This window comes from Neolamprologus brichardi, chromosome 14, assembly GCF_056152115.1.
Source record: "Neolamprologus brichardi isolate AB-2024 chromosome 14, ASM5615211v1, whole genome shotgun sequence".
Taxonomy (NCBI): Eukaryota; Metazoa; Chordata; class Actinopteri; order Cichliformes; family Cichlidae; genus Neolamprologus; species Neolamprologus brichardi.
The window spans coordinates 1,013,179-1,027,118 of NC_142117.1; the positions used below are offsets into that span (position 1 = coordinate 1,013,179).

Below are 13,940 nucleotides of genomic sequence, written 5' to 3' on the forward strand. Positions count from 1 at the left end.
GCATGAATAAACTTTCTGAATCCTTTATCATCCGCAACTGACAATAGTTGTGGATGATTACTATACCTTTCTAATGTGACGTTGTTGTCCCTGGCTCTCTTTCTCTCTCTCTCCCGCTCTGTTCCTGTGCTACTGAGTGTAACTACCGCCCCTCCCCCCTCTTCCCAGCTTAAAGCACGAAGCTCGCTTGCTGAGTGAAGCGGGAAAAAAGTGTGAGAGAGAGGGTAAGAGAGAAAAAAAAGAAACCACGGCTCGCAATAAGGAGCCGGCTCCCGTCGTTCACGTCAAAGACCCGGCTCTAAGAGCCATTTCGTTCGCGACCGACACATCACTAATGTGCTTGCACGCTAGTGCATGAGGAGGGACGGATTTTATGTTTTACCTCTCCAGACACCTTTCTTTTGCAACGTTATGGGTTGTACGAACACTGTGCTATGTTTGTAAACACTATGTTTGTTAAGCTGCAGCCGTTCAACCGGGCTTATATGGTTGACGAAGAGAAGGTGTATTAAAGGAAACACTGTGGAATTCCCAATGCCAGTGTGAGCACTGCTATCAGTGAGCTTAACGACAGCCGTTAGCATCATTTCACTATTTCAGTCATAAAAACACTTCCTGTCTCTGTGGTGGTTACACTGACTTCATGCAGTTTGTGCTTTGACCTCCAGAGGGCGACAAATCAGCACAGACAGAGAGCTCCATTCAAACTTTGCTGCCATCAGTAATAATTCTTTAAATATAATCATCAGTGTTTGAGCAGCTATGATATCAGGGACAATCTAGACATGTGTGACAATACTGAACATGTCACATGACACACCTTAAACGTCATGTGATCCACTCTCAGTCTGCACTTTCATTCATGACTTCAACAGGTTGAAATGAGCTTTGAAGAAACATCAGTTCAGTGGTGAAATATTCAAACGCTTCAGGAAGAAGAACAACAAAGTGATGACAGATGTTTGTGCTTCAAACTGGAAAACCAGCAGAAATAAATCACAGCCTGCCAGAAGTTTAGGAGTTTCTGAGGGGAACTGGAACGCAGCACAGTGTTTCAAAGCCCCTGATTGTCCTCAAACGCCGCATTAGGCTGACAGTTTACTTTCACTTCCTGAACTTCGTGGAGTGGCGCTTGTTGTTGGTGTGTGAAGAAACTGTAAGTTTGCTTTGTTTCCTCCTTTAACAGTTTGTCTTTAGGAACTTTACTGTTTGTTCAGCTCATGTTCGATTTCTTCACACAACAAACTGTGTGTGTTTGTATTTCCGGTCTCTCCATTAAAGTCAGTGTGTAATGTTTTCCTGGCTAACATCAGCTGTGTGCAGCTTAGTTCCAGCACAAATCTGCCGCTCCATAGTTCACGGTAACGGACTCACAGCTGGACCAACGAGGCCGAGTGTGTCCGCCACTCTGAGCTACGTTCGTGTTTGTGTACTTGTAGTTTGTACTTTGTGAGTTCACTCAGAGCCCACAGAGGACGCAGCGTACGTGATGACGTCACAGCCCTTTACCTCCTTTACTGTCACTGTGATTAATATTTACACACGAGACACCTGACAGCATGTTAACGCTAAGCTAAAGCTAAGCTAACGCTAAGCTAGCCAAGAACCCAGAGTGACGTTAAAGCTGAGTAAACACTGACCCCAGACCAGCACCGTGATAAAGTGAGCTGCTGCTGCTGAACCTGAACAGGTAACAAAGTGATGAGCAGTCAGGCTGCAGGTTTCTACCTGTTCATGTTTCTACAGTAGAATCACTTTGAAGTGTCTTTGTGCTGTTTCATCTTTGATTTGTGTTCATAAACACTCAGAGAAAGATCACGTGACCTCATCAGGATCTGTGTTGGTGTGTGGGGCTGTACCTCAGCTTTAGATTATGGTGATTATGAGACAGTGTTTCAGCTCATTTTACACAGTAACATGAAAGTACTGTTATGAGGAGTAATGAAGTAACATACTCCATTACTTTTAATTAAAGTGTTCTGTGTAATATGTGTAATAATGACTTTTTTGAGTAACTTCATCTCTGTCAATAACAACATTCATACGTGGAATAAAAACACATCAGTGGATCATTGCTGGAGCTGCCTGGACTTCAGTCTTCAGGATCTCAACCAACAGCATCAACATGCTGCTCCAGATGTTTGTGCTCCAGGTGTTTGTGCTCCAGATGTTTGTGCTCCAGATGTCTGTGCTCCAGATGTTTGTGCTCCAGATGTTTGTGCTCCAGATGTCTGTGCTCCACATGTTTGTGCTCCAGATGTTTGTGCTCCAGATGTCTGTGCTCCACATGCATGTTTGTGCTCCGCATGTTTGTGCTCCACATGTCTGTGCTCCAGATGTTTGTGCTTCAGATGTTTGTGCTCCAGATGTTTGTGCTCCAGATGTCTGTGCTCCAGATGTCTGTTCTCCACATGTTTGTGCTCCAGATGTTTGTGCTCCACATGTCTGTGCTCCACATGTCTGTGCTCCACATGTCTGTGCTCCAGATGTTTGTGCTCCAGATGTCTGTGCTCCACATGTCTGTGCTCCAGATGTTTGTGCTCCACATGTCTGTGCTCCAGATGTTTGTGCTCCTGGTGATCAGACTCGCAGTTTCATCCTTGAAATAAGTGTTTATATTGTTGTTATATTGTTGACCCACCATTGATCATGTGTCTCATCACATGATCAATGGTGGGTCAGCGACATGCTTTCTTTCCGTCTCAGGTTTAAATATCTGGGACTCTCCACCGTTTGGTTTTAAAACTGAAGAAGCTTCTCGGATGAAACGTCTTCCAGAAACTTAAAGAAGTCTCTATTTTCTTTCTAAGCTCCTTAGATCACATGACCTGGATGACTGAACCTACAGACATATTGACCTGGTTTCTAGGTTACATGACAGGTCAGAGGTCAGCGACTGTAACTCAGTTACTCCTGTTAATGTGAACTCACTGAGTGTTTGTGGTTTACCTCTCAGACTGACTGAAGATGATGATGGAGGAAGAGGAGGACAGAGCAGAGTCTGCAGGGTCCAGCTGTCCGTCTGTGAGGAGTGACCGGTCCAAAGATAAAAATCCATACTTCAGTGCTGAACCTGGACCAACGAGGTCAGAGAGCTGTGATGACTTGATGATGATGTTTGTGAGCTGAGAGGAAATGAAAATGAATTTGTAACAAAAATCAGTTTTGTCCAGTTTTCCTGTAAAAAGCTGAACTCTAATCTAAGAGGACTGTTACTGACAGGAAACAGCTGCATTATCTGCAGTCTGTGTGATCACAGCTGCTTCAATCATGTTTGTGTCTGCAGAGGTCAGAGGTCACAGTCTGCAGGGTCCAGCTGTCCGTCTGTGAGGAGTGACGGGTCCAAAGATCCAAATCCATTCTTCAGTGCTGAACCTGGACCAACGAGGTCAGAGAGCTGTGATGACTCCTTTACATGTTTGTGTTTCCTGGATAAATATGACCTGAAACATCCTCAGATTGTTACAAAGATTCATTAAAAAGAAAACAATGAAAGAGAAAAGATCCAAATGTTAGACTTGGTCATTTGCTGTTTGAGGACAGTGATGCTCATATCTGTGGGGAAAGTGTGACCTGAGTGGGTTCATGTTTGTAGGGAGAAAAACCTCTGGAAGCAAAGAATCACAGACTCAGATGTACATGTACATAGATACATGTACATGGACGATTGCCTGACACGTTCCGTCGACTACAGAAAGTGTAGGCAAAGCGCGCCAGGCATTCACTCAGAGTTTATTATATACTGTCTTATCTTACATAACACTCATGGGTGGAGTACAAGTTAAGAGAAAAACAATTTCTTCTCTGGTGATTGCATACGAGGCTGCACAGGTAGCCTTGCAAGACAAAGAGGAACAAGTTGATTAACAATCTTGTAATGGGTTGAAACAATACATGTGGGTGTAGTCGAAATTTGAGCACTTCCTCATGTGGTTACTTTGTTCCAGTTAAAGGATTGCAGGCACGCTATGTACGGGCATTACTGTGCAATTCAAATAAAGCTAACATAAAGGTAATAAGGTAAAATCTTTTCACAATGTTTGTCTTTAAAGAACAGAGCTGCTCTGATTCTCTTTGTGTCTGATCTGTTAAACAGTCTGAGAGGTCACACAGAGACCCAGCAGCTAAAGCCTGGCTCATACTGGCTGCTGTTAATGAGACTCCATCAGGACAACACTGAGCCACAGTGGTGTTCATGGAAATCAATCAATAAATTCAACTTTACACTGTATTACCAAAGTACTGACTCGTCTGCCTTCACACACATGTAAACTTGAGTGACATCATATTCTGAGTCCACAGCATTCAATATGATGTCAGCCAAGAGTTCAACATATAACAGCTTAAACTGTTCTAAAAAGGTTTTTTCACAGGTTTAAAAGTGTTTACGGGAATTTTTAACGGTTCTTTCAGAAGCACATACGTGAGGTTAGACACAGGAAGCAGCAACACTGACTGAACACAGCTTTTAGAGGCTAAATTCACATTTTAATAATGAAAGTGGCTTCATGTGTGTGTGTGTGTGTCCATGGTTCCTCCACAGAGTGGACCAGCAGAGCTCAGAGGTTCCCAGTGGTCAGTCTGCCCAGCAGCATCAAACACAGCTGGACTCCATGTTTATGGTCTGTACATGTACAACAACTACTTTATTATTAATATTAATAATAATACATTTATTTATAGGTCCCTTTCAGAACACCAAGGACTCTGTGGACTAAATGACCAAAAGAAACAAACTTTGAAATCAGACGGTGCAAATGTGATCACAGGGAAACGTTTTAAACATCGAGGCTTTAAACAAAAACCAAAGAGAAACAGTTTGTAGTCGAGATCAGTGGGAATGAAGCTGAATAACTGTTTCTTCAATAACTTTGAGAAATAAATGACAAATATGATGGAAATTAGGAGCATTAGCACTTACTAATGATGTGAGTCGACACTCTGCTGTATTGAGACGACCACATTAGGTGGTCCTCAACTGTAATGGAAACCAATGGCTCCAGTCGATCTGAGCAGCTACTAATAGAAACGAGCCATAGATGTGTTTGTGCTTAATAACAGTGAATCACAGGATTTTTACATTACAGTTAAAATCTCATGTTGTTTGTTAAAGTGTGCAGTTCAGGGTGTGTTACTAAAACTGTTGTTTGCTCACTTTCCAAAGACCCAGCCCCCATAAAAAGCAGCCAAACAGCTCTAAGAGTTACACACACACGCATATCTATCAAGTTTACTCTGGTCTAATATACTTGGATTTAGCTTGAAGAATGTTCCTGTACGAGGACTGAAAATGATTTAAAAAGCAGCCAATGTCCAAAGAACAACTTTGACACACCTTCATAAAGCCTGCAGAGCAAAAGAAAAACTAGCTGAAAGTCTGGCTGCTCTTATGAAAAGTACAGAGAAACTATGGGTCGTTCAACACTTGTGCACAATATAAGAGTTTAAATAAATCTAAAGAGTAACTCAAAATCCTACAATCATACTGAGAAAATCATCTACAGCTAACTATCCAAGTGGATTTGTTGAAGACAGCTCCAGCTGCTGGAGGACAACATCATCACTTTTGTGAAGAACGAGCTGAAGAAGATCCAGAAGGCTCTGAATCCAAATAAGCCCCAGTGCTTGGAGTTTCAGAGGGAGGATGATGAGCAGAGGAGCAGCAGAGAGGCATTTGTGAAGATGGCAGTGGACTTCCTGAGGAGAATGAAGCAGGAGGAGCTGGCTGACCGTCTGCAGAGACGTAAGAGGATTTCTTACTTAAGGTTTTAAGCTGTTAGATAAATGAGACACTCATGACACCAGTGTGTTAAGTCATTTCTCAGTGGGTCAGAAAATGTCATCAGCGTTTTGTAAAATATATTTGTTGAAGTTGTATTTTTATTATTATTCAGAACTTCCAGCTGCAGTTTGTCATCGTAACCTTAAATCTGCTCTGAAGAAGAAGTTCCAGTGTGTGTTTGAGGGCATCGCTAAAGCAGGAAACCCAACCCTTCTGAATCAGATCTACACAGAGCTCTACATCACAGAGGGAGGGACTGCAGAGGTCAATGATGAACATGAGGTCAGACAGATTGAAACAGCATCCAGGAAACCAGACAGACCAGAAACAACAATCAGACAAGAAGACATCTTTAAACTCCCACCTGGAAGAGATGAACCAATCAGACCAGTGCTGACAAAGGGAGTGGCTGGCATTGGGAAAACAGTCTTAACACAGAAATACACCCTGGACTGGGCTGAAGACAAAGCCAACCAGGACATCCAGTTCATGTTTCCATTCACTTTCAGAGAGCTGAATGTGCTGAAAGAGGAAAAGTTCAGCTTGGTGGGACTTGTTCATCACTTCTTTACTGAAACCAAAGAAGCAGGAATCTGCAGCTTTGAAGACTTCCAGGTTGTGTTCATCTTTGATGGTCTGGATGAGTGTCGACTTCCTCTGGACTTCCACAAAACTACAATCCTAACTGACCCTAGAAAGTCCACCTCAGTGGATGTGCTGCTGACAAACCTCATCAGGGGGAAACTGCTTCCCTCTGCTCGCCTCTGGATAACCACACGACCTGCAGCAGCCAATCAGATCCCTCCTGACTGTGTTGGCATGGTGACAGAGGTCAGAGGGTTCACTGACCCACAGAAGGAGGTGTACTTCATGAAGAGATTCAAAGATGAGGAGCAGGCCAGCAGGATCATCTCCCACATCAAGACATCACGAAGCCTCCACATCATGTGCCACATCCCAGTCTTCTGCTGGATCACTGCTACAGTTCTGGAGGATGTGCTGGAAACCAGAGAGGGAGGACAGCTGCCCAAGACCCTGACTGAGATGTACATCCACTTCCTGGTGGTTCAGGCCAAAGTGAAGAAGGTCAAGTATGATGGAGGAGCTGAGACAGATCCACACTGGAGTCCAGAGAGCAGGAAGATGATGGAGTCTCTGGGAAAACTGGCTTTTGATCAGCTGCAGAAAGGAAACCTGATCTTCTATGAATCAGACCTGACAGAGTGTGGCATCGATATCAGAGCAGCCTCAGTGTACTCAGGAGTGTTCACACAGATCTTTAAAGAGGAGAGAGGACTGTACCAGGACAAGGTGTTCTGCTTCATCCATCTGAGTGTTCAGGAGTTTCTGGCTGCTCTTCATGTCCATCGGACCTTCATCAACTCTGGACTCAATCTGCTGGAAGAACAACAATCAACCTCCAAGAAATCTAAATTATTTAACAAACTAAAACTCCAATCACTTCACCAGACTGCTGTGAACAAGGCCTTAAAGAGTCCAAATGGACACCTGGACTTGTTCCTCCGCTTCCTCCTGGGTCTTTCACTGCAGACCAATCAGACTCTCCTACGAGGTCTGCTGACACAGACAGGAAGTAGCTCACAGACCAATCAGGAAACAGTCCACTACATCAAGAAGAAGCTCAGTGAGAATCTGTCTGCAGAGAAAAGCATCAATCTGTTCCACTGTCTGAATGAACTGAATGATCGTTCTCTAGTGGAGGAGATCCAACAGTCCCTGAGATCAGGACGTCTCTCCACAGATAAACTGTCTCCTGCTGAGTGGTCAGCTCTGGTCTTCATCTTACTGTCATCAGAAAAAGATCTGAATGTGTTTGACCTGCAGAAATACTCTGCTTCAGAGGAGGCTCTTCTGAGGCTGCTGCCAGTGGTCAAAGCCTCCAACAAAGCTCTGTGAGTAAACACGTGATCAGGCTTTTATTTATAACATAAACAGTGTAATGTGTGATGGACCCTTAAAAATTTAAACATATTTTTTTTACATGATCATCAGCACTAAATACAGTATATTATAGTTAATGTTTGATAGCAGCAGTAAATGTCAGAGTGTCTTAAACATATCTGGGTGTCAGCTTTTATCAAAGTCATGTCCAGAATCATCCTGTAAGTAAAATTTATTTATACAGCAGCTTTCACAGGTCAAAAACCACAAAGTGCTTTACAATAGAAACAGGCAATAAAAAACACAGAAGATAAAAACATTAAACAGCAAACACTGAACATCATACAGCCTAAAACTAGTTAAAGGCCACTCTGAATACTAGAGTCTGAATAAATGAGTTAGTGGGACCAGTAAAAGCCTTTGACTGGAAGATCTCAGATGTGAGAAGAGCTGTAGGATTGTAGAAAGTCAGAAATATAGACTGGTACTAAAAGTAAGGACTAAATCTTTAAATAACGCCTAAAATGAACTGGTTACCAGTGTGAAGAGATTAAACTGGAGTAATGTCCAGTCTATTTCATGTGCTGGTTAAAAGCCTCGCAGCATGATTCTGTACTGACTGAAGACGTTCAAAGACTGTGATGGACCCATAGGTGATCAACTCCCTCATTCCTCCTCTGGTCTTATTGCTCTGCATCAGTGCACTGCTCAGCTGAAGATGAGTTCACTTCTATATGTTACAATCTGCCTCACCAGTACAGTTCCAAGGATCTGCAGCTGCTGAATCAATTATATTCCTCGTGTTTCTTCTGGTTTCCTGTTGTTAGATCTGCCTGCTTGATTGTTTTTCAATCTCTCCTATGTCGTGCACTTTGATTTCCGACTGTACACAGTCTGTGAACCATGACAATTTGTGACAGAATGCAATGATCAGTGAGGACCCGGAGGACACTGACATTTACACTGTGCAGAATGAGACTTGAGACTTTATCTCACTGCTTTGTGGACGACTGATGGAAGGACTAATCACTATATCTGCTTTAATTGAAATAATTTCCATGAAAATTTCACTGGTTCAGTTTCCCAGAATCTCTCAATCATATCTTGACCTTTTCCTAGAGTAACTAACCCTCACTCACCAGGATATGAGCCAGCCTTCCCTCTCATTGCTACATGCTTACAGTCTTGCCTATCACCTGTTCACAGAATGAGTCATCACTTGTTTTTGTTTAGTATTTAATGAGCAAGTTCCAGGTCTTTATATTTACACAGGGAACATTTTTAAACTAAAACGTTTTTTAGCCATAAATAGTAATGCACACTGGCATTTGTCTTTCTTTCAAAGGTTCAACACAAGAAGTGATTTAAATTAATCACAAACAGTTTGTTATCAAATGACAATTTTTCAGATTATGTCTTTATTATGTTTTTTAGGCTGAGTGTCCCTGATCTCTCTGAAAGAGGGTATGAAGCTCTGTCCTCAGTTCTCAGCTCCCAGTCTTCTACACTCAGAGAGCTGGACTTAAGAAACAATAACCTGCAAGATCCAGCATTGGAGTTTCTTTCTGCAGGGCTGAGAAGTCCACACTGTAAACTGAATACTCTGAGGTGAGATCAAGTTATGTTGTGCTTTTCATCAATTGACAGAATTAACCAATAAGAAGCCACTAAATGGGGAAAAAAAGTCAGTTAAACTTCTGTAATAGTTTTAAGTTAGTGTCATCTCTTAGTGTTGACTCTTAGTAAAAAAAAAAACAGGATTTATTGCAAAATCTAAAAGCTCTTTTGTGCACCCTCATTGCAATTTAATAACAGTTTGTTTAATGTTTATCTGTCATTTTTCAGTCTGAGTCACTGTAAGCTCTCAGAGAGAGGCTATGAAGCTCTGTCCTCAGCTCTCAGCTCCCAGTCCTCTAGTCTGAGACAGCTGGACCTGAGTAACTCTGACCTGCAGGATTCAAGAGTGAAGCTTCTGTCTGCTGGAGTGAAGAGTCCACGCTGTAAAATGGAAACTCTCAGGTCAGGATTTAAAATGTTCCACTGATGATCATGTTAAACCTGATTTCTATTACTGCAGAAACAGTCAATTGATTTTAAAAAAGTCTGAATGTAGAAATTAGCGTCTGGGGTTTTTAGTGATATTTGTTCACTTTCTGTCTTTCATTTGCAATGAAATGTCCCGTCTGCTCCTCTGAGTCCAAATTCTTTATTTTAGCAGTGCTTCATCCACCAAACCTTCTAGTTCGATTCCTGTATTCTGAAGGTTTTTACAGAGCTGTTTGTTCAGATATCAGAATTTTTATTTTCAGAAAAATTTAGTAATGAAAATATGATCAATTGATTATTTCTGACTGAAAAGATGAAATATATATTTGGTCATAGTGATATGACTCATTGCCTCACTTAAACATAAAATGTAAACAAATATTCAAAACAATAGATTAATAGAAAACAGAATTTGACTGTTGAGCTTAAAGTGAGCTTGAATGTTATTCACTTCCTGTTTTATTTTGGTAGTTATCGTCTCTGGTTTTTACTTTTACTTCCTCCCCCGACATTGTCTACATTAGTTTCAGCTGTAGAAGATTTTATTGACTGTTTGATTTGTCACTTTTTTTTTAAACTATAATTGTTGACTTATAAACTATTGCTAAAATGTATTTTCATTAAAATACTAAATAATTTATTACTTTATCATCTAATTAGATTATAATTCTGTAAATAGGGGTGATAGTGTGGTCTATGTGGGTTGTCTTCAGGTACTCTTCCTCCCACAGTCCAAGAACATGCATGCAAGGTTAACTGGAGATGTGTAATTGTGAGCATAAATTGTCTGTCTCTGTCTAGCTCTGTGTTTACCTGGCTACATCACCATGGTTACTGATGCTGAACCAATAACCTGGTCTGGATCAGGTTATGTTTTTGTTTAAAATCAACTGAAGTGCCTCATTTTCACTGATTCTTTCATTTACAGAAAGCTTTAAGTGTGATATAGATTCAGTCATATCTGACTAATGTCAGTGAAAGAGGCCCAGCTGTAAAGTCACAGCAGTCACACTGTATGTGTCTCATTGTCACTGGAGTTTAGGCTCCATACATTCAGCTGGTGCTGCAGAAAAAGTAGAAATGTTTCTGTTTGGTTCTAATGCTGAGTCTCTTTTACAAAGATGGAACTGCAGCTAATCCTGCTCATGTAGCCAATTAGTAAAAACTCAAGTCACTGTCAGACACAGCAGACATTTACTGATAATCTCACTGTATGTGGTCTTTTAGCGCCTCCTAGTGGTGAACATGTGGAGTGTTGTTTGTCTGGGTGACGAGTGTAACTGTTGAGTGAGAAAGACTGTGGTCGTGTCCAAATTCATGGGCTGCATCCTCCTGAGGACCCGGCCTTCGCGGTCTACGTGGGCCGGGTCCTCAGAAGGTCAGGTAGGCCGCAAGTAAACGGCCATGGAATTGGACGGTCTAGCCTTCTGATTAGTGTCACCGCTGTCTAGGTGGAGTTTAATAAACTCTGCCGTCTGCTCTTTGCTATCTAAAATATAACAGGACTCTGGCGTAAATCGTTGACCATCTCACACTTCTGTTTAATCAGTTTTTTGTTTGACGTTTATTCAGTTGTGTAAAAACCAAGGAGGAACCCACCCGGGGAATAAATAAAGTTTTATTTTATCTAATCTAATCTAATAACTTTAATCTCAGCCAAACCGATTTACTCACGAACAAATAAAACACTGAAAAAAGCGAAATAATAGCATTTTTAGGTTGTCTAAGTGACTTATATATTACTTTTAACCTGATTAGCGAAAGTCCGCGGTGATCTGAAAATGATGTGCAGGGAGTTGTGCCGTTCTCGGCGCTTTCAGTAACCCTGGAGCTCTCGGCTAGCTATCGAGCTGGTGGGTAACAGACGTTTCCGAAAACGTGGAAGCACTTTTGCAAATATGCAATATGATGATAAACCGAGCAGATATTTGAAGTTTACACACTCACATTCTCGCCTGAAAATATGTTAAAAGTTTTGTGACCCAGGAAGATTAATAAGAGTAATTTTAAATCTTAGTAGCGGCCGCCATTACCAGAAACTGGAGTTTGGCTGGGCCGCAATATGAACCCTGGGATATGGTGGGCCACGAAGGACACACCCGACCCATCCTTCAAATTTGGGGAAAAGGACGATGCATTTGTCGGCTGCATTCGGAGGAGTCCACAAATTTGGACAGCCTTTGGTGCATCGCTGTGACGTTATTGGTCTACAAATGTGTCCTCAGGAGGATGCAGCCCATAAATTTGGACTCACCGAGCCTGCGTGCTGGTAGCACCTTAGCCACAGCTCGGGTGTGGAGGAGAAGCTGAAAAAGAAGGTTTTCTAGTTTGTAAGGAGGAAAGAAACTGAGAGGACTAAGTTAAAGAGAGGCTGGAGAGTAACACAGAGCAGCAATGAATGCTGCTCACACAGTTTAGACAGTTTAGCATCAAATGTTCGAGTGAGTTAGCTCCCAGCTAACTAGCAGAGCAGCTAACTAGCAAACCAGCTAACTACCAAACCAGCTAACTGCACCCACAAGCTGCGACTGCGTCTTTGTGACAAGAGCGTCAGACACTCAGACTGGTTTTCTTTGTGGATGATGATTTATTCTCACACTGATCCTTCATGATGATGCTGCCATGCACCCACTGCTCCTAGCAGTGTTGCCAACTCCTCAGTAAGGAAAATTGCTATTGGCTGTCCTAAAAGTTGCTGGAAGTCGCTAAATGACGTCATCGCCTAATTTGGATAAATGGTCATGCTAATGTAATTGTAACGTACAATGTAGGAGAGAAAAATAACATTGTGGAAGCGACATAACGTGAGTAAAAAACGTCCTGGAATGCATTTAAATAAATAAATCATAGTTCTGTCTGTAACTATTACAACACTCTCACCACATTTGTTAACAATTCTCTCAACAAATGTGTTTTTCCTCGTTCTTTGTTATCCAGCTGAGACTTTGGGTATAAATGTGTCATAAACAGGAGAAAGCAGTGCAGGTTCAATGTAATCAAACCTCAGACTGAGTTCAAAATCATCACCTGTCCCAGATACCACATCAGCACCAGAACCATGATGTGTTTACTCACATTTAAAAAGGTGGAGGTCAGTGTGAATGGACTGTTGTCATTGGTCTGAATGTGCCTCTATAAACATGTGCTCTTCATTATTGATGTTTTCCTAATGAACAGAAAATGAGACTTAATAAAATCCTTCTGACTGTTGTTGGAGCAGGTTAGGTCCTGGGTTTGAGTCCCCCACTGTACCACAGGGGCTTCTAGCTTTGTTTCACAGTGTGTAGAACAACAAATAAAACCAAATCACAAAAAGCTTCAAGTCAAAAACGCATCAAACTTTGAGGGTTTTTCCCAAGGATGAGGAAGCAGACTCGGCCACAAACAGCTGGATATATGAATGGTTACCACAGCAACCACAGCAGTGTGCTCTCAGTATATTTAGTTGTATAAAGGTGTTTGTGGTGTGTTGCAGCTGAAACAGCCTCATGTATGTTGACACAGGGAGAAAATAGTGTGAGAACACTGTTCACAGCAGTCACAGCTCGCTGCCTTCAACAGTCTCTTCCTTCCTTGTTTGGATGTCACTGATATCATCTTCTGCTCTCACACTGACCACCTGTTGAAGCTAACATGCTAACATGGAAGCCGCAGGTATGCCACCTGTGGCAGCTGAGGTCACGTGATCTGAGTGTTTGAACCACGTGTTGGAGCAGCATTTCCAAACATCTGCACTTCAGAAGCTCCAAAGTGTGGAAACGTCACTGTGGAGCGTATCATCCCTATCTCAGAGATTTTCTTGCCTCTGCAAAGCTAAGCTTGCAAACAGCACCATAGTTTGTCAATCCCAACCAATCAGAGCGCTACTTATGTCACTTCACATGACTCGTGTGTTTACCACTTTGATTAGCACCCAAAGAACTAAAGAAAGGCTAAAAGGACGTTCAGCCAATCAAATCCCTCCTAGGAACAGGAAGTCTAGAGAGGAAATGGAGCAGAGAAGGAGAATCACCAGTTTAAAACTCAGACATTTAAACTGGTGATTCTCTAAAGAGGCTTTTATTGACTCTGTTTTCTTTACAGCTTTTTTCACCATTTAAACTGTTTAATATCAGATTTAGAAATAACTTTTGTAAAGTTGTTGTACATTTCCACTAAAATGTGACACAAATAATGACTTTCTGACTTTACTTTGGACTAATCTAACGAC

General features: G+C 41.8%; 2 protein-coding genes across 2 annotated transcripts in view; one reads left to right on the forward strand and one right to left on the reverse strand.

Annotated features, from left to right (window-relative positions):
* Positions 1-13,940, forward strand: part of LOC148098670 (protein NLRC3-like) — a 133,838-nt gene that overhangs the window by 111,522 nt on the left and 8,376 nt on the right. The window contains exon 11 of the mRNA XM_087850556.1: positions 9,530-9,703. Within this exon, the coding sequence (XP_087706682.1) occupies positions 9,530-9,703 (174 nt within the window). The remainder of the gene's footprint in view (positions 1-9,529; positions 9,704-13,940) is intronic.
* Positions 1-13,940, reverse strand: part of LOC148098673 (acyl-coenzyme A thioesterase 11-like) — a 48,091-nt gene that overhangs the window by 19,677 nt on the left and 14,474 nt on the right. The gene's annotated exons all lie outside the window — the stretch shown is intronic.